The sequence below is a fragment of the Juglans regia genome, chromosome 14 (assembly GCF_001411555.2).
Source record: "Juglans regia cultivar Chandler chromosome 14, Walnut 2.0, whole genome shotgun sequence".
Classification (NCBI taxonomy): domain Eukaryota; kingdom Viridiplantae; phylum Streptophyta; class Magnoliopsida; order Fagales; family Juglandaceae; genus Juglans; species Juglans regia.
Window position 1 is genome coordinate 169,741 of NC_049914.1, and position 20,700 is coordinate 190,440.

At 35.8% G+C, this 20,700-nt stretch overlaps 2 protein-coding genes across 9 annotated transcripts; both read left to right on the forward strand.

The window, feature by feature from the left end:
* Positions 1-303: 303 nt before the first annotated feature.
* On the forward strand, positions 304-7,614 carry LOC109001502 (putative uncharacterized protein DDB_G0290521). 4 transcript variants are annotated; one of them, XM_018978818.2, is made up of 7 exons: positions 304-908; positions 1,316-1,359; positions 1,438-1,483; positions 2,819-2,896; positions 4,406-4,519; positions 5,924-6,003; positions 7,124-7,614. In XM_018978818.2, the coding sequence occupies exons 1-7, from the start codon at positions 432-434 to the stop codon at positions 7,242-7,244; spliced, it is 960 nt and encodes a 319-aa protein (XP_018834363.1). In that variant the 5' UTR covers positions 304-431; the 3' UTR covers positions 7,245-7,614. The 4 variants fall into 4 exon arrangements, with proteins under 4 accessions (XP_018834363.1, XP_018834364.1, XP_018834365.1 ...); XM_018978819.2 differs by having other exon boundaries at positions 7,136-7,614; XM_018978820.2 differs by lacking the exon at positions 2,819-2,896.
* Positions 7,615-8,750: 1,136 nt separating this feature from the next.
* Positions 8,751-20,029, forward strand: LOC109001501 (protein N-terminal asparagine amidohydrolase). Of its 5 annotated transcripts, none has more exons than XM_018978813.2 (9): positions 8,751-8,936; positions 15,530-15,715; positions 17,529-17,593; positions 17,705-17,804; positions 17,924-17,962; positions 18,065-18,256; positions 18,691-18,866; positions 19,343-19,462; positions 19,702-20,029. In XM_018978813.2, the coding sequence occupies exons 1-9, from the start codon at positions 8,889-8,891 to the stop codon at positions 19,805-19,807; spliced, it is 1,032 nt and encodes a 343-aa protein (XP_018834358.1). In that variant the 5' UTR covers positions 8,751-8,888; the 3' UTR covers positions 19,808-20,029. The 5 variants fall into 5 exon arrangements, with proteins under 5 accessions (XP_018834358.1, XP_018834360.1, XP_018834362.1 ...); XM_018978815.2 differs by lacking the exon at positions 15,530-15,715 and adding an exon at positions 16,591-16,668 and having other exon boundaries at positions 8,770-8,936; XM_035685479.1 differs by lacking the exon at positions 8,751-8,936 and adding an exon at positions 16,591-16,633 and having other exon boundaries at positions 15,573-15,715.
* Positions 20,030-20,700: the final 671 nt, after the last annotated feature.

Here is a 20,700-nt window from a genome sequence, read left to right on the forward strand (position 1 = left end):
TTTAGCATGTGTCAATTGATAAAGTACGTTTAAAAAAAAATTTTGATAAATTACGTGTCATTACGTACGTTAGGGAGAAAATCTATTTATAATGGATAAATATAGATAAAAGTTACTATTAAGAGTATCTATTTTATATATATGATGTGACATCATTTAGACCATACATCTCTTCAAATAAGTGTTGAAAATAATCAATTAAAAATAATCACATAATAAATATAAAATATACACTACTATAATAATTTCCCTATAACATTTCTCATTTATAACTCTTATATTTTACGTTCTATAAAATTTGCTTTTCTCTCCGACACAGAAAAACGATGTTTCAATTTTAAAAAACCCACCCACCATAGCCACCTACCATCCCACGGAACTGTAAAAACCTGGCTTTCTGTTCTCACAAAATCCCCGCCACCGCCACCAATATGGCCTTGGATCCCAACGCCAGCGCCACCCCCACCGCCACTCCAACAATCACTACTGCAAGTACAATCACCCCACGTCCCTTCGCAAACCTAAACACATACCCAAACCCAACCCCACCATCCACAAGACCCATATCTCCACTCCCCCACCCCCACCACCACCCATACCCAACAGCAGCAGCCCAATCCATCCGAACAACCCTAACCCATCCTCAGCAACAGGGAATTCTCTACCCTGTCGCCTCCTCCGGACGCGGTTTCATCCCCAAACCACCCATGCAGACCGTCACAGTCGCCGCCAACCCTGCTGCCCCCTACGCTCCTCGCCCGCTCGTTTCCTACCCCCACTCCCATCCTCTCCACCTCATGAGGCCTCCTAACCCCCACCACCACTTACACCCACAGCTTGGCGGGCCGGGTTTGGCTTCTGGTTCGGTTCCGATTAAGGGCATTCCAGTTTCTTCTCCGCAACCTAAGGTTGGGATTATTTATAATTGTCTTTTCTTATATATTATCTCGTATTTATTGGGTTCTTCTTTAGAGATTAATCGATAATGGGTTGGGGTTTTTATCTTTCAAAAAGCTTCCTTTATCGATTTTGATTTTTCGACGCTTTTTTGTGTGTTTTCTATATTGGATGGAATTTCAATTGGCATAATTTGATTAGTTATTGTTCTCTCAGAATAATCGAACTCTTCTGCAGTTTTCTTGTTGGTTCTTTTAGAGTAATCGTACTCTTCTGCAGTTTTCTTGGAGTTGATTGCCAATGACTTTAACGGGAATTCAAGTTACTAACTTTGTTGAACATGGATATATTATTTGGTTCTTTTATTTTATTTTCATTTTTCTCAACGTCCATTGGCTGTGGCTTCTCCTTGTTGTAGGTTCCTCCATCGCTTTCTGACTGTAATGGCTATAAAGACACGAGGTAAATATTTATGAAAGAGCAAGTTTCACAAGTATGGGATTATGTAATTTAATGGATCTTTTGTTCTGCATCCTGTAGGGATAGAAGCAGAGATGACTCTTTGACCACTGTTAGAGATCGAAAAGTAAGTCCGTGCTTTTTATCTGTAAATTTTTTATAGGTTAAAAAGATTTGGCTGTACACATGATACTTTGCAGTATTATGCTGCTGTGATGCTTGAAAATTTATTAAACAATATAAATAATGAATTAATCCAAGAACATAAGACCCTCCCAGACCTGCAGAACAATCACATTCCTTTGGAAAAGCACTTGGAGAAATAAGGCGCCTCTAAAGGCGGGGGTTTTTTTTCCGCTTGGACAGCTTCTTTGGGCAAGATTTTGACTATGGATAACTTACGGAAACGCCGGGTGATTGTTGTGAACTGGTGATGTATGTGTAGAAAGAATGGTGAGACTATGGATCATCTGCTAATACATTGTGAAGTCGCCAAGGCATTATGGGATGATGTCTTTAGAAGATTTGAGCTTGCCTGGATTATGCCTGCTACTGTGATTAAGCTTCTAGCCAGCTGGACGAATTTGGGCAGTAGTTCACAAATCACAGCTATGTGGAAGATAGTTCCTATCTATATTCTATGGTGCATATGGAAGGAACAAAATGATTAGAATTTTAAAGATAGGGAGCGCTCACAGGAGGAGATTAGATTGTTCTTTGTAATACTTTAGTCCTATGGGCTAAAGCCATAGATTCCAATGGCCTAGATTTTCATAACTTTATTGTCTCCATTTCTTCCTCCTAACTAGGTGTTACCTCTTGTACACTCCCTGTGTACTTGGGCTATACCTATTCTTATAAATATAATCTTTTACTTTTTGAAAAAAAAAAGAATCATTAATAAGAAAGGATTTGGAAGGAATCAACGCTGTAAATTGTTTTCTAGAAGTAATTGGATTGATAAAAGAGTATTTTGGGTTGTTTTTTCACAAGCTTTTTGGGTCATTAGGGGCTTTTTGGGTCATTTTGGGCAAGGCGTTTTCTTGTATACATTCAGTGTACTTAGTTTATCCTTTTGATATATATAATATTTTAACTTATAAAAAAAAATAAAAGAGTTTTATTTTTTATTTTTATCTTTGTTCCGGCTGATATGAGAACAAAAACCTGCGATATAAACTTTTCTTTTGCTTGAAGTCTGTGTGTTGCTGCCCCATTGCCATCCCTATCACACCCAATATCTTCACCAGCCAAATACTTTAATATGTTTTTAATCAATGATATGGTATGTTTATCTTTCATATGGACTTTTGCATATATCATAGAACTAATATTCACTTACAACCTAGAACTTCAACCAAACTGCTGGCACCCGTTTTCCTAGCTAGAATCTCTACTGAAAGACACTGAGTTCACATTTTGGCCTTGGTCACAATAATTTTGCTGCTGTTTATTTATGTAGGTGAGAATAACTGATGGGGCTTCTCTTTATGCACTTTGTCGATCATGGTTGAGGAATGGTTTTCTAGAAGAAATTCAGGTGTTCATTATTTAGATTATGGATTTCCCTTTTTATTCATTTGAAATAGGCCGTTTCTTCTGTGCTTTATTTTTTTCTCCATAACATACTGTAGCAAAGTTTCTGGGGGAGATATTTTGTCCGTATGTTAGGATCAAGTTGATGTTATATTTCTGTGGAATAATAATCCATAATGGTATTTTTGTCAGATACTTAATGTACTTGATTTTTTGATAAGTCAGTCAATTTTATTAAAAGTGTGAACGGGCATTACCCAAGTACACAAGAAGTATACAAGAGAAAGCCCCCAATTAGGGGATGAAAAACAAAAGGTTAACTTTCGTAATTTTCTGAAAAACAAGAAGGTGAAATTCCCTATGATTGGTGGGAATTTCATGTGGTCCAATAACTGGGATCCCTCTACGTGGTCCAGAATTGACAAATTTCTTAATGTACTTGATGATATATAAAAGTGGAAGAAGTGCGGATTTTTGGGAAAAGGTGATGGCATGTGTGCTAGTAGGCCAGTTGCATGGATTTCATGATAAGCAAAATATAATGCTAACAATTTCGGTGGCATTTTATGCAGTTCTCTTTCCCCCGCTCAATGCTTTCTCTCCTTCTTTTGGAGATCCACATATGATTCCTGTTCAGACTGCTGTTAGCATTATCCTCTCAAGTTAGAACTGTTCATTCGTAGGCTTCATTGTAAACTTCGAAACGCCAATCTTTTCTCCCACTTCCCCACTTCTATGCATACATATTTCAATAGGGTTATCAATTTTCTCTTTCCTCGATTAGCTACTTATAAAATTAAGTTTGATATGGTCTTTTTTTCTCGGTAAGAAAAATATGTGAGAGGGTCTTTGAGAAAACTTCTGCTGAATTACCAAAAATCTCATTTGTGCATTTACATGGGTTTTTTTATTCAGAACTATCTTGGGTCTATCTCCTGTTGAAAACACCATTATATCATTTTCCCACTTAAAGTCACATTCTTTATTAATGTCCTGTGTCTTTATAGTCATCCTTTGCTTAAATGGTTGATGATTTCAGCTTTGTTTGAAAACATTTAGTGTTAAAAGCATTATAATGTACCTTTCTACTCAACTTATTTTCTAATTTATTATTCTATAATGTTTATGGTGGCTGGTAAAATGAAAATTTCTCCCCTGCCTTCTCCAACTCCATCTTTTCATTATAGTGTATCTCTCAAGATGGTGCATGTTGGAGGACCGGTTAACATGATGATCAAACCCCCTTCTTGGACCTTTGTTGACGTTAAATGTTGAAATCAAGAATATCCTTTGGGCAGTCCCGGTCATTATCTGCTGTATTAGCCTTGCAGTAAAGCAGGCTATCACCTGTACTGTATAATTTCCTTGTAATTTCTTTGGTACCCCAACCTTCCCCTTGGGGCCATCATAGTTAGATGTTGGAGGTATACTGTTTTAGAGACTTGTGATTAGCATTGTTCTTTTCATTATTGGCCCCAGAAAGTGCTTTGTAATTTTTTTCTCCAATTGACAGCCACAATATGGAGATGCTGTGAAGTCTCTTCCCAAACCTTTGCCTATGCCCACCGGAGCCACTCACCTGCCAAAGAGAGAGGAAGCTGATGAAGAAAAGGCAGCAGATAAGGAGGTTGTCTTTTAATTTTATTGGTCCTTTTTTTCTATATAATATATTTGTTAGCAACAAAAGCATTATCGTTTTTATTTTTTAATCTGTATTTTGATATTACTATGATTGAGCTATTTTTTGTTATTATTAAATAAAATCTAAATGAAATATACTTCATAGGCATATGAGATAACATTGCCATGCTATTAGTGAGAATGTTCAGCTCCATCTGTTGTGTTGTGTGTCTTTTAGCACCTGTGTACATGAAAAAAGGTGTTTGGTGAATTATCAGTTGTGAAAAAATATTGATGCCATATTTCCTTTCAGACTAATAGTTTTTACATATTATGTAACAAGAGTGTGGATCGGTGCACTATCAACATCCACCTTTATATGGTGACCATATGTTTATGCTTGGATTTTTTGTGAATATTCCCAATAAATTAATGTGTTTGTGTGCCATTATTAAAAGAAAAAAATAGAACTCATTTCTGATTTTTTTATTTTCGTTTACATCTATTGATATGAGGCTATTTCTGTTTTTTTGGGGTAGTTCCTTAAAATATGTCACGATTTCATGAAATAAAAGTGATGTAATATGTTTTGTAAACTGACAAGAGCAGTAGTTACAGTCCTAGATTAGTGAGATGATGCAAACTTTATGTGGGGGTTCTTGGTAAGTCTGCCCACTTCTCCAAGTTGCCACTTATATTCTCAGACTGATAGTCATCCTTCATCACCATACTTAAATGTGATAGTGCTTCATCTTCAGTAGTTCTTTGATACTCTTGGATGAGTATCATACACTTCACGATATGACCTTGGTAAGTATTGGATTAAAAAACTATTTTTTGACTAGTATATATTATGGATGCTTGCATATGATAAACTTGACACACAATTTCACAACAAATTAACATACATCTGTCATCTAACGTGGATATGTTACCTATAAAAAAAATCTAATGTGGATATGTCTCAAAATTGAGAAGCTTCCAAGTGTGTTGTCTTAATAAGAGGCTTAGGAATCGAAGTGAGAGTTATTTAGTTATAGAATTTGAATGTTATATAAAATAAAATAAAATCTATAAAGAACTAATGTATGTAACGAGCTAAAGAAAAGGAATTTGAATTAGCCATTATAACTTTTTTTGTTTAGAATTTAAAATTCTTCCCAATTCTTTTCTATTATTATTTATTATTATAAATTTTTATTTGAAATCTATATAAATAAAATCTACTTTTTTTTATTATAGTTATATTAGTAATATAGGGCTATACAGACACGAACCATAGACCTTCTTGGTAAAACAAATCAAACTGATTATTATCAAAATGATTTGAACTGTTTCAAAGACCCAACATGCTCGGTTGAAAATTTTAGATACTCCTCTAACTCCTTCAAACTAACTTGTCTGTTTTCAGGATGAGGAATCTGTTGAGCATTTATCGCCACAAGACCTTTTGAAAAGACATGTAAAGCATGCTAAAAGGGTTCGAGCAAAGTAAGTTTCTCGATTTCATATTTGGTGCCATTTTTTTTCAAGCTCACATCTTTTAACAATATTCTTTTTATCGGACTGAGATCTTAAAATCCGAAATGACATAGGGCTGTTAGACCGGCCATTTTCTCTTAACTCACAGTCATATAGAGGCGTTTTAACTTGATTGTAGTTGAAGTAGGACCCTGTGATAGTGCTTCCTATGAGCAGTCTAACCTGAAACCTCTAGGTTCTAAAGTATCCCTCCAAACTTCAGGCTTAGAGTTAGTTCTAGCTCTAGTCTCATCAACTAATATAATAGCACCTGCAAAAACTTTCATTAAGGTATGGGGTTTGTCTATTTGAGGCTTGTACCTAGCATTACTCTTCATCCTAAATTGACTAGTATAAGTAGAATTATAAATGAAATGATAGAAAACAACCTGGCAGTCAAAAGATACATAGAATGATTAGTTTTCATGTTGGATCATTAATTCTTAACAATTGGGAAACTGATGAAGTTGTGATTTATGGGCTAAAGCAATGTAGATGAAATGGAGAAGTGCATTGGAAGTAAGCTGTGAACCTAGATACCTAGCAAGTTAATGGAAAAATAATATTGGACTTCCACAAGACATGTTTTTACACTTTGACATGACTTTTTATCACTAATCATTCAAAATAATTTACAACTTTTTACTGGTATAGTAAGTGCAGCTTTTTGCATGGCTGTTGCTTTCTAAAAACTACAATATAGAATCTTTATAAGTGGGGTCGAAGAGGGGAAAATGAAGAAAACATAAACTTGAAGAGGCTTGGAAGATTTGTGGAATCTGAAACGCTCCATTATTGTTTTAATTGGAATTTGGAAGTGACGATTTTCTCAAATAAGGGAGTTTCAAGACACATAAGGCATAATCACTTTCATGGCTGTGTGGCCTTTCTTAAAATGGATTTATTTCATGTCCATTCCCATTTATGCAACGGTTCCATTTTCCCCCCAATAGCTTATGTAACCTCTACGAGACATTCATTGTAAATGGGATGTCTAAAGGAGCCATTAGAAGTTTTCCCCTGTTTGGAAGTTTTTTATGATCATTTCCCTGTTTGCATTTGAATGCGATAAATGACTTGGATATCTAAGGTTTTGCTGTAGATTAAGGGAAGAACGGTTACAACGAATTGCAAGGTATAAAAGTAGACTTGCTCTTCTCCTTCCTCCACTAGTAGAGCAGTTCAGAAATGATACAGCTGCTAGAAACTGAATCACATCGAGTAGATCAGTACATCTTGCCAACATTGGGCGGGCATGCTTCTGCAACAGACTTGGGGAGGTCTTGTCAGTCTTCAGGGATGCTGAAGGAAGAGAGGTACTCAAATTTGGAGATCATTGATCAAGATGAAAGCCAGTAGATAGGGAAATTGGTCGGGTTCTTTGCTGATGAATATGCTGCATAGAATTGTTGGTTTTGCTATAATGAGGATTTTTAAAAGAGGGCAAAGATTGTTCTCCTCGCTGTAACTAATTTATTTCTTTTTCCTCTTTATTTGTTCAAAGAAGACGTTCTCTGCTACCCCCAGGATCACGCACCTCTTGAAAGTTGTATACTTCGTTGAAAGCATTTCATTCGGATCTTTTTTTCTTTTATATATATATATATATATATATATATATATCAAAAAGAGCAGCTAGGCTATCTAGCTGAAAGTATCACCTAATATAGCTATGAGAATCTGTCTCACTCAGCATTTTTCCCGTCATATGTAAAGGTTTATTGATAAAGTTGGAGCTATTCTCTTAAAAAAAAAAAATGTCGCAGTTTGACGATGATAGACCATGGGATGTTGATTGCAGAAACAAGACAATTTGGCCTCTTCGGAAAGGATAGATAAAGCGAGACCAAAGTATGCCGTTTCTAATCATTTTCTTGTATTCAACTGTGCTTTGGCATAAGAAATGAACGACGATATACATAGTACCGAAAATTAGTCAAAATAACATTCATTGGCCTTTGATTGTAACTAACGTTAAAAAGGAAAGATAACTTTTGAGATCACCTCATAAATCGTTACGAATTTAGGTTTCAGAAAGCGACACCTTTAAGATGATTCTTTTTGTCGAATGAATGACTCCCACAATCCTTTTTTAAATAAGTTAATTATAACATTCAGTTATAATTAAGTTGATACATTAACACAGTTCTTTACAGTTCATACATTAAAATATATATATATATATATATATTGCTACACATAAGTTGGTGCATTAACACAGATCTATTATAACTTTAAAAAAAAATCAAAATACCTATCTTTTTTTAGCATAATTGATACGAAAAGCTTCAACAGTAATACTGTAATAGGGTGTTGGGTATGTAAAAAAATAAGCTTATAAATAGATATATATATATATATATATATATGAAAAATATTAAATGTATTTAATAAAAAATTATAAAATACTTAATTCTCCACATGTCAGTTATTGATACATTAAAAATCATAAAATTTGAAATTTAAAATTTAAACTTAAAAAAAAAATTAATAAACAGAAATGCTTTGAGATCCGAATTTAGGTCTCGAATTTGTGTCCCAAATAGGATTTTTATTTTTTATTTTTTTTTTATTTTGTGATTAAGGAAGTATTTTTTATTGATGTTTTGAATTTTTTATATTTTAAAAAAATATTTATGATGATTCAAAAAATACATAAAAAAAAAAAAAAGAGAGAGAAAATAAAAAAATGAAATACACAGATATTCGGTAGACTCATTTGGACCAATTATTCGGTGGCCGTAGCAGGGCTCAAAATTAGTCGTCCTACTCCCATTCCGTTCATCTCTGATCTCTACTCCCCACCCCCTTTCTCCTCCAAATTAAACAGAGTTCTGCACCCCAAAAAAAAAACCATGATTTTTGTTGGTGGGCTACCATTTTCCACTGACCCATCGTCTCAGGTACTTTCTTCACTCTGTCCTCTATTTTCACTCCTTTCGTGCATTTTTTTTGGCACAACTTTCTGCTTATTTGCAGAAGTTTACTATTTTCTTGTCTCTCCATCACTTCGTTTGGCTTCCCAGAAAAACAATCCGAAAGGGAAAGAAATTGCATAGCTATTATTTGTCTCTCTGTTGGGAGACTAAGTGTCCATGACTTTGTTATTTCGGTTGTAAATTCTAGTTAGTTGTTACTCATCCTGTGCACTTGGGCTAGTCTATTGCCTTATTAATATAATTTGCTGATGACCTATAAAAAATGTCATCCTTTTTTTTTTTTATAAGAAGTCAGCTTTCATTCACAAAAGAAATACCATGTACAGATTACAATCTACATGTCAGCGTCCAATAATACTCTATTGGAAACAAATTCTGGACAAGAGTGCCACCATTGTTCTGTATCATCGATCATCAATGCATGTCTTGCTAGCAAGTGAGCAGCCTCATTACCCTGTCTTCCAACATGCAGAACCTCATAATTTTGAAAGCGCTGAAGAAGAGACTGAATTTCTATTATCAAAGACCCCTGTTTAGAGAAATTAGGTGCCCTTGAATTGAGAGCTTCTATAACTGTCAAAGAGTCCTCTTCTAGGATCAAACCAGAAAAACCCAAATGGAGAATCATTTGCAATCCCCTTAAAGCAGCCAAAGCTTCAATATCATCTTCAAATATTCTCACTTCCTTACGACTCATAGCAAAAACAACTGCACCATTATGATCCCTTAAAATGATTCTCACCCCTGCAGTATCTGATTTTCTAAATAATGCCCATCAAAATTCATTTTCACCTTACCACATGGTGGAGGCTGCCACTGAAGTACCTTCTCCTTTTTTTATAATCAATCGATTATGTTTGATGATATTGTAACAATCCACATGATGGTACTATCAGAATTCTTAAATAGTCTAAGATTCCTATATTTCCAAACACCCCAAGAAATAGTAAGGAAAATAGGAACAACTGACATATCCACTCCCATTAGATTCCATGGCCAAACGTCAAAAGCATTATCAGAATCCAAGAACTTAAAACATTAGTGCACTGAGAAGCCCATATCTGCCAAACAGTTGTACGCTTAAACAATGCATGGCTGCTGTCTTCAATTTGCAAATTACATTGAGCACAAATTCCACTGGTTAAAATACCCCTTTGCAACAAAATCAGCTTTGTAGGGAGACTATTAGTACATGCCCTCCAAGCAAAGTTCTTCACTTTATTTGGTAGTTTCAGATTCCACAACTTCCTCCAAAACTCATAAGTGCTTTGTGAATGTGAACTTCCAATCCTTCCTCCATGTCTTAACAACTCCAAAGCAAAATGATATTCTAATTTTACTGAATCCATTCCACTTTTATGAATACTCCAAACAAACTGGTCTGCAAACCGCAAGTGAATAGGAATTCTAACAATCTGCTCACTTACAAATGGAGGAAATACAGCTCTTATCAAATCTATATTCCAGGTTCTTGATAATGGGTTAAGCAACTCATTTATAGTAGAGTCTACAGTTAAAAACTGAGAGGATGGTTCGATACAAGGGATCAAATTTGCTGAAACCCATCTATCCTTCCAAATGTTAATGGATTCCCCTTCCCCACCTGCCATATACACCCCTGTTTAGTATATTCTTCGCTGCATAAATGCTTCTACATACATATGAAGGCTTACACCCTAATTGTGAGTCCAAAAAAGTTTTGTGGAAAATACTTAGCTTTAAAGAGCTTAAACAGCAAAGATTCAAAATTTTGACTTTTGAAGTCCATTCCTTTCCTCTTTCTTATGACTTTTCATCTTCTATTTCCAGCACTTCTCGCTGGGAATAATCTTTAATCTATTTCCGTTTATCATGTTTCATTATTCTGTTCTAGTTCCTTTCTTTTGTCATTCTTCCTTTTGCTTTTGGTGGTTGGTTTTGATGGAGTGCAGTTTTTTGGATTGAAGCAAAACAGTTTGTGATCAGAAGGAACAGGGGGAATTTCTTTTGTATTATAGAGAAGTGTAGGAAGTTCACAAAGGAAGGCTGAAGTTATTTGTTTTAAAATAACTAAATTGAAAATAGTCAATAAATCGTTGATTAATAGTTTATGGAGTTGCCAATGTGTGGGATGGGTTGAATTAGTTTCAAATGGAGCTTTGGGAGCTATTATTGCAATGTGGGATAGGAGGGCCGTGGAATTAGTAGACTATTATGTGGGAGAAATTTTGGTGGCATGTCACTTTAAGAATGTGGATGATGAGGTAGAATGGGCTTTTGTTGTTGTATATGGGCCAAATTCATGCTAGTAGAAGTATTTTGTGAGAAGAAATCGCGGGAATCTTCAGCTGGTGAGATCTTCCATGGTGTATAGGAGGGAATTTTAATATTACTCGTTTTCCTTGTGAGCGAGTAGGGGATTCTATGATTTCTAGAGTTATGTCCAAGTTTTCTGATTTCATTTCCGAGCTACAGCTGGTTGATTTATCAATGGTGGGAGGGGACTATACGTGATCAAATGGGAGAGCATGGTCACGGCTGGACAGATTCTTGGTTTCGGCTTCTTGGGAAGCACTCTTTCCCAAGTTAAGACAGAAAAGACTGCAGCGAATTGTTTCAGATCACTATCCTATCATGTTGGATTGTGGGGGCATTATTAGTGGAAAGAGATATTTTAAATTTGAAGCGATGTGGTTGGAGGATGAGGGTTTTATTGAAAGTGTAAGGAGGTGGTGGGTTTCATATCAGTTTTCTGGTACACCAAGCTTTGTTTTGGCTGGTAAACCCAAGGCATTAAAACAGGATTTGAAAAGATGGAATGTGGAGGTTCTTGGCAATATTAAAAATAAAATAAAACAGCTTATGGAGCAGCTGCATATTTTGGAGGAAAAGGAGATGAAGGGTGAAATATCCTATGAGGAAAAGGAGAAGAAGAGAGGGGTAATGGCAGAAATCGAAAAGTTCACTCTTATGGAAGAAATTTCGTGGAGGCAAAAATCAAGAATTCTTTGGCTGAAGGAAGGTGACAAATGCACGAAATTCTTTCACAAAATGGCTAATTCACACCGTAGACATAATGCTATTGAGGTTCTTCATGTAGGTGATAATTTTTCGGGAAGAATATTCTTGGAGACCTAAGTTAGATGGGCTGTCTTTTGAGTCCATTGATCATCTCAGTGCAGATTGGTTGGAGAGGAATTTTGAGGAAGAGGAAGCTCTTGATGTTGTTAGAGATAAGGCACCGGGTCCGGATGGTTTTTCTATGGCATTTTTTCAAGCATGTTGGGATATTGTGAAAGAAGACATTATGAAAGTTTTTGGAGAATTTTATTCATTCTTAAAATTTGAGAAGAGTTTTAATACTACATTCATTGCTCTTATCCCTAAAAAGGCGGGCATTGTAGATATGAGGGATTTTCACCCTATTAGCTTGGTGAATGGGGTGTATAAGATCATTTCTAAGGTGCTAGCTAACAGCATGAGTGTGGTCATGGACAAGATTATTTCGAAGACTCAGAATGCATTTGTGAGGGGAAGACAAATCCTGGATTTGGTTTTAATTGCTAACTAATGCTTGGAAAGCAGAATTAGAATGGGTAAATCTGGAATCTTAGTTAAATTGGACATAGAAAAGGCTTTTGACCATGTCAATTGGGACTTTTTTCTTTATTTACTTGGGAGATTTGGTCTTGGAGAGAAGTGGTGTTCGTGGATAAAACATTATATTTCGACAGCCAGATTTTCTTTATTGGTGAATGGCACTGCGGTGGGTTTTTTTAGTATCTCCTGTAGACTAAGGCAAGGAGACCCTTTATCTCCTTATCTTTTTGTATTAGTTATGGATGCTTTGAGTCATATGATCGAAGCGGCTGTGAAGAGGAATTTTTTGTCGGGATTTATGGTGGGAGATGACTTACGGGGCAGCATTACAGTTTCATATTTTCTTTTTGCAGACGATACTTTAATCCTTAGTGATTCAAGTCAAGATCATCTCCGTGCTTTGAGAGCCTTATTGCTATGCTTTGAAGCTGTTTCAGGACTTAGAATTAACTTATCTAAGTCTGAAATTGTTCCAGTGGGTATGGTCAGGAATATTTTTTATTGTCTAATATCTTGGGATGTAAGGTAGCTTCTTTACCTTTGAAATATCTTGGATTACCTTTGGGTGCTCCTCAAAAATCACTTTCTATATGGGATGGGGTTATTGAGAAGATTGGGAGTCTGCTAGCTGGTTGGAAAAAACTCTATTTGTCAAAAGGGGGAAGAGTTACTTTGATTAAGAGTACTTTGTCTAATCTCCTCACATATTTCCTTTCTCTTTTTCCTTTACCCGTTGGGGTTGCAAAAAAAAAATAGAGAGGATTTTTCGAAATTTCTTGTGGGATGGTGGGGAGGAAAGAAAATTTAATTTGGTGAGTTGGAACAAGGTTTGTCAACCGGTTTCATGTGGAGATTTGGGTGTGAGAAATTGCTTTTCAATAAAGCTCTACTTGTGAAATGGCTTTGGAGGGACCGTTTTGACAGTAATTGATTGTGGAGATAAATTGTGGATATTAAATATGGGAAGATGTGGGGGAGCTGGTGCACAAATGAAGTTAAAGGGGTTTTATGGGGTGGGCTTGTGGAAGTCCATCCGGTTAGTATGGGGGGATTTTGTTAAAAACATAAAATTTAAAGTGGGGGATGGGGCAAATATTTATTTTTGGCATGATAATTGGTGCAGAGATTCAGCTCTTAAGTACATTTATCCTAATTTATTTAGGATTGCTAGAGATAAAGGGGCTGCAGTGGCTGAGTCTTATAAGATTTCTAATAACATGCTTCAATGGAATGTGGATCTCAACAGAGACGTGCAGGACTGGGAAGTGGGTGAGGTATCTGATTTTTTGGGAAGATTATATGATATGAAAATTGATCAGAATAGAGAGGACAGCCTGCTGTGGTTGCAAACAAATAACTTCAGATCTACTGTAAAATCTTTTTATAAGGCATTAATTAGTCAGGGAGTTAAAGACTATCCCAGGAAATGTATTTGGAGGGCAAAGGTGCCTAGCAAGGTTGCTTTTTTCTGTTGGTTGGTGTCTCTTGGGAAAATATTAACCACAGATAATTTGAGGAAGAGAGGTTTATTTGTGGTTGATTGGTGTTTTATGTGTAAGAAGGATGGTGAATCTGTTAACCATCTTTTTCTTCAATGTAAGGTGGCGACAATATTGTGGAATGAGATTTTAGCAAGGGTAGGTATTGCTTGGGTGATGCCTATGCATGTGGTGGATTTTTTGGCTTGCTGGCAAGTTCAGTGGGATGTAGAGGCAGTGCAGCAGTGTGGAGGATGATTCCCTTATGTTTGTTTTGGTGCTTATGGCTAGAAAGAGATGGGAGGTGTTTTGAAGATTGTGAACGCTCTATGGGGGAGTTTAGGGATTTTTTCTTTAGCACTTTTAAGTTTTTGGGTGAAGAATCTTGTAAGGGACGGGAATATTTGTAATGTTTTATTTTAGTACTGTTTAGCTTTAGCTTGTATTTAGGTGTACTCACTTGTATACATCTTGTGTACTTAGGCTATGCCTATTTACTTGGAATAAAATCTCTTATTAACTATCAAAAAAAATATTCAGAATTTTGTAACAATTTCCACCCTTGCTTTGCAAGTAAAGACATATTAAACACCTCCAGATGACGAAAACCCATTCCACCACGCATTTTAGATTCACACAACTTAGCCCAACTTACTCAATGCATTTTACGTTTAGAGCCACGCTGACCCCACCAGAATCGAGCAAACATACTCTCCAAATCCCTACAAAATGTCTTGGGAAATTGGAAACAACTCATGGTGTAAGTGGGTAAGGCTTGAGCAACTGCTTTAATTAATATTTTTCTTCCAGCTTGTGAGAGCAGCTTTTCTTTCCAACCTTGCAAGAAAAGTTACGACTTTGGCGAAGTTTAATGCTTGGCTACCTTATGGTTTTCTAGCATATTGTTTAATGTAGTGGTAAAAGAATCACTGTAGGAGTTTAAAGTTCTAAGATTTTTCATCTGGGGAGGGTTAATAGTCTGTTCTCTATCAGTTGTTTTACTGAAAACACTCTGATTTATCAGTTCATAATAACATGATAATTTAAGGTCTTTGACATGAAGTTTGTGATCGTATTTGTTGAGATACTGCCGAGTAAAAAGAGTTTGAGCTGCTAACTGTGCTAGGTTTACTTTCTCTCTATTATCTTCTTATTGGGTTTTGAATTTCAAAACTGGCTACAAAAGAATGTATGCATATGCCATTGATTAAAATATTACTGTGAGCATCGGATGTCATAATTCGCATTTTTGTTATATTTTGTCTACATAATGGAGGTGTTTTTCACCATTTAGGATGTATAATAGAGCAAATATGACACTTGAAATACCCACATTTTCTTACTTATCGAAGAAGAAGAAGTTTTCGCATTATCTCATAAACGAAAATTTCTTTAAAAAACTGTAGATCTGTATATTATTTGACAAATACATGCTCGCAGGCTTTCTGTGTTATATTATGTGAGCAGGTAACGGACTTGTAAACTTGTGCTTATGAACAGGGAAGTGATACCCTCTCTGCTTTGATGGAACACCCCTTTCTGGTATCTGTCTCAAATTCTCTCAAGGCCATCCCAGTGAGGAATTTTTCAGTTAAAGAAGAATCTACCCAGGAGAGAGCAACTAAGACTAAATGGGTTTACGCGTTCCAAAGAGAATATGCAACCGTCGATCCTGCACTTGTCGATGTGTGTTTATTTCTTAATTTCTCGCATAAAATACCCATAAACTACTCAAAAATTTCTGACAATATTTTTTTTATAAGTAAGAAAATTTATTGATCCTCATAATTAGGCTTAGCCCAAGTACACAGGTAGTGTACAAGAGAGAAACACCTAATTACAATCTACGAGCTATAAAAAGCAGCATAAAAATCATTAAAGTTAACCCCCTCCAATACAATAGCCTTAGCACAAAGAAACAAAGTATGAAAAAATATATCTCTAATCCCCCCCAACAAACTTTCTCTATTTTCAGTCCATTCCTTCCATTCCATATGCACCACATAAGACATAATGGCACCATCTTCCAAATAGCCGCTATTTGATGATTGCCCTGAATTCTATTCCAATAAGCCAAAAGGTCCACCACGTATCACCCAAGCAATATCCAACCTAATAAAAATCTTGTCCCATAAAGCCTACACCACATCACAATGGAGAAGAAGATGATACACCAATTCTCCATCTTCTTACATAAGAAATAGTGGATTGGAAGCCTTTATATGTGTATATGCCTAATTTTTGGTTTCTCTCGAGCTTTCATGTTAAGTTGGATTCATATATTTTTTTGGCAATATGAACTTCTTGACCCTGCTTAAAAGGGTTTGTGTATACAATGTGTAATATGTTGAACATTCATGTACTTGAGAAATGGGTAGCATTTGCTTTAGAATCACTTATTAGCTCCATGTCATGCATACAAAATTACCTCAATTTTGACAATTGTGCACCTTACAAATTCTAGATGCATAATCTGGACTATCCGTTCCTTTCATTAATTTAATAGGAGAATCTTGGTAATTGGTGATTTTTGTTGTGTGCCATGTACTTACAATGTACAGGAACAACTGTTTTAGATGGATACCGGCCTTTGTCACCTTGTTGGTGAGTCACATACCCTGATGTCCCCAAAGTCTAAGGTACAATGAATGATAGAACAAAGAAGAAAAAAAATAGATTAGATGGATGGCAATGATATACTGATGGATGTATCAAAACTAGGTGATTGGCCACCTCTTTCTGTTATGCAAATTGGAAGTTAACTCTTTTTCATGCCTATCATTGTGCATTGTATATTCTCTTGCTACTCTTGTAGTTATCTGAGTTCTGTACTGGTGACCGCAGCATGTTCAAAATGGAAGGAAATAACGGCTTCTTTTCATTTGAAGCTTTGGTGTTATTTTCAGTTCTGTAAGAATATTGTGCATGCAGGGCAATATGATCCTCTTTTGGAACTGCAAGCAACAATTATTTTTCAGTACTTTATTGTGATACCATCATACCACTACTGTTGCCAGAATGTTTTTTTTATTGGCACCGGGTGTCCGAGAACAAAATCACGACTAATCCTAGGAGTGCACAGGCCCTCGACAATGAGTTTACTTCAAGTGCACATCGGGTAATTTAAGGGGAATCGAACCGATGGCCCCTATAAATTATTTGCACCCAAGAGGAATCGAACCTTAAACCTAGAGGGAGCTTTCCACCAAGACCAAGGCCCTTACCCCTTTGTGCCAACCCTTGGGGCTTCTATTGTTGCCAGAATGTTGTTCTCTCTAAACCCCATTTTCTTTGCGAGTTAACAGGAAGATTTTTTTTCCTTAAAACCGAAATAAATTTTTCTGTTATTAAATTCTCAAGAGAACCCAATTTTAAATTTTAGATATTAATTTGGAAATATTTTTGAATGGGATTCACATTTCTGCTCTGCATCTAGACCTGTTCCTGCTGACTTCCTTTTAATTAACATCATTACTTTTTTCCCTGTTAACATGGAAAGTTTGTTGGCACTGATGAAGCAACGACCTGCGTGGGCCTTGTTATTCGCAACAGAAAAAATGGAATGTAAGAATTGATTTATCTGGGATATTGGTTTTATTAATATGTTTTATAACCATTGGTATAATTTTCAGTGTTTGGTATTCTGTCTTTCTAATGTTTTTTCCTTGTATGCAGGACCTCAGTTGCTCATATGGATTCTCCAGATATTGTAGATATGGGCCTCTCCCAAATGTTATTGCTTGTTGTTGATCACAATTTGGATGCTGAATTAGAGGTATTCTTCTCTATTTCCTTTATAGTTTTATTTCTAAATGATGGTTTCAGTGTTACACCTATATACCTTGATTACTGCCACATGGATTGAAAACCCTGTTCGATGATTACATTATGCAGGTGCATCTAGTTGGTGGTTTTGAAGATGTTTCACCTAATGTCTGGCTTGGGATCCTCATCTTTGTTATTGAATTTTCAGAGATGTAGTTATCAACTCAAAGTCATATAACTGAAGTTGAATGTGTTGAACTTTCTCTGCAGTTTCTTAAGTCTTGCACTGGATCAGAAAGCGATGCAAAGTTGGAGGGTTATTCCTATCCTTTGTGTGCCAAAATTTTTGAAACTTTGTGCACAAGACGGGAGAAGTTTCATATTCAGACTGCCTTTATTCTTGGGCATAACACCAGAAGGGATTCTGAAGGGAATGCATTCCCCATTTTCAATGGGTTAGCGGTCAGCTTACACTTTATGATTCCTTTGTCTTGGCTAGTTTCTGGGTTGTGCATATATATAAATAGATTGAAGATCTACTTGGCGGGAACAGTTTTTTTCTTTCAAGCTATGAATTTAACTTGTATTAGCAAAGTACTAGTTGTATTCTGCTGCAAACAAGGTGGTACAGGAAACACATTATTAACCTGCCCTTAAATCCAAACAGTCTTAGCTTGAATCTCATATGGCAAGTTCTCATGATCACTAAACAAGTTACATGTGTGAGACAGTTTTTAGCTTGGACTTAATAGCATGATGAAGACATGTAATCACTGACTTATACATTTCTTCTTATGGTTTTATGCCAACATGTTGCAGCCCTTGTATTGTCATGTATAGATGCAGTTGAACATTTTAGCAAGATTCTAAAACAGAGGCTCTTGTATTTTTTTCAGGTAGAAACTTCCACTGGATCAGTTATCCCTGCCTCTTTTGATGGAGCAAGATGTCCGGATGAAATTGTCAGGAGAATTCGAGTAACTGCATCCTATGAGGATTGCAGTTGGAACGGCAAGTTACTGGATACATATGATACTCGAACTGATCAATTCAGAATTGCTTCCTGTTGCTGGTAAAATTGTCAGATGATAGTTTACAACCACAACTTCTATTATCTCTAGACTTAAAAAGTGTTAAGATATAAAATAATAAAATCTATTTCTTCCCATCGGCTTAAGCTTTTAAGACAAGTGGTGATTTCACATGATATCAGAACAGAAGTCCTGAGTTCGAACCCTGACTTTACATTCTATCCTATTTAATTAAATATTTCATTTATTAGGCCTACTCATTAAGGGGAAGTCTGGTCCACAAGTGAGGAGGAGTGTTAAGATATAAAATAATAAAATTTATGGAGGAGTGTTAAGATATAAAATAATAAAATTTATCTCTTCTCATCGGCTTAAGCTTTTAGGACAAGTGGTGATTTCACAAGAAGAAATTAAATATCCTTCGCTTTGGAGTCAGCTTAGTATTTGTTGATGTCGTTCATTGCTCGTTTTGTCCAATTTCTGTTGATGCTTTGTGCTATTCTTTCCGGTGATACAGGACCTCTCGGCAAAGACATACTGCTTTGACACTACGACGTCTAACTGATTCTGAAATCCTCCTCACGTGTTCTACTTCACCTTCTGCTGAGGGCCCAGATTTTGTGGATAATTTAAGAAGGTACTTTGACCAAGTTAAAGGGTGGATTTTACAGCTTGTGTGAACTTATGAACTACACAGTTTGCATGCTGGATGCCAAGATAAGATACCATTCCATATGAAATAACCATTGACTGGATACTTGGGAAAGAAAAAGGAAAAATATAAATATTATAGTGGCGTCACGTCACCTTCACACGTGGTTTGTTTATTTATTTATTTATTTATTTATTTTATTTGTGCTTGATTTTACTTTCCAGGCAGTGTGAATATCTGATTAAATACCCAGATTGGATTGAAACCTTCCCTTTGAAGCAGCCACGTGTCTTCGAAAGGACCAGCGATGGAGAATGGAAAAGGTGCTGATTACAGTTAGGAGGTTCTTAGCACAAAGGTCAATGTTTAAAGCTACTACTATTATTGTTATTTCGAATGGATGGTATTGGCTGAAATCTGTTATCTGCTGTCATAAACCCTAGGTTTTAAGGGATGTTTGCTGTAATTTTTCTAATGGAAGATTATGTTTGAAAAAAGGGAAATGATGGGAAAAGATAGGGAAATAATACCAAGAACTAACTGTTCGAGGTACTCGGCATCTCCCACCAAAATGCCCTTGAATTAACTTTTCTGATAAAATTGACTTTTTTTTTATTGGCACCAGGTGTCTAGGAATAGCATCCCAACTAATTATAGGAGTGGAAGTTTTCTGCAAGTACACTTCAGTAATTCAAGGGAAAAATCTTTCAATCCGATGGTTCATAAAGATTGTTTGCATCCAAGGGGATTTGAACCTTAGACCTGGGGGGAGCATACTCCCAAGTCCATTGTCTTTCCCACTTGAGTCAATCCCTAGAGGTTGATAAAGCTGATATTATGCTAACACGGATTATTTATATGACTACAGTAAATTCTTAACAAATCCCAACTATTGTGATCGAGTTAGTACAACTAATTGACTAACTACACAACCCAACAATTCTGACCCATGAATATTCATTCTTGGAAATCCAATATAACCCCTCAATTTTATTCATAATTCTATGTATATAGAAAATACTCCCAAGAAAAACTTATAATCTCTATATGCTCTCTAGATTGTTATAAAATTTCAATATACATAAAAATACCTCTTTCTAATTTTTTTTCTTAGTCTCAAAATTTTGTATCATCTAAAAAAATGTGACTCCACCAAAATTAAATTAAAACTAAATTTAAGATAAATAATAAACTTATTAATATGGATCCTAAAGTTTTGTATT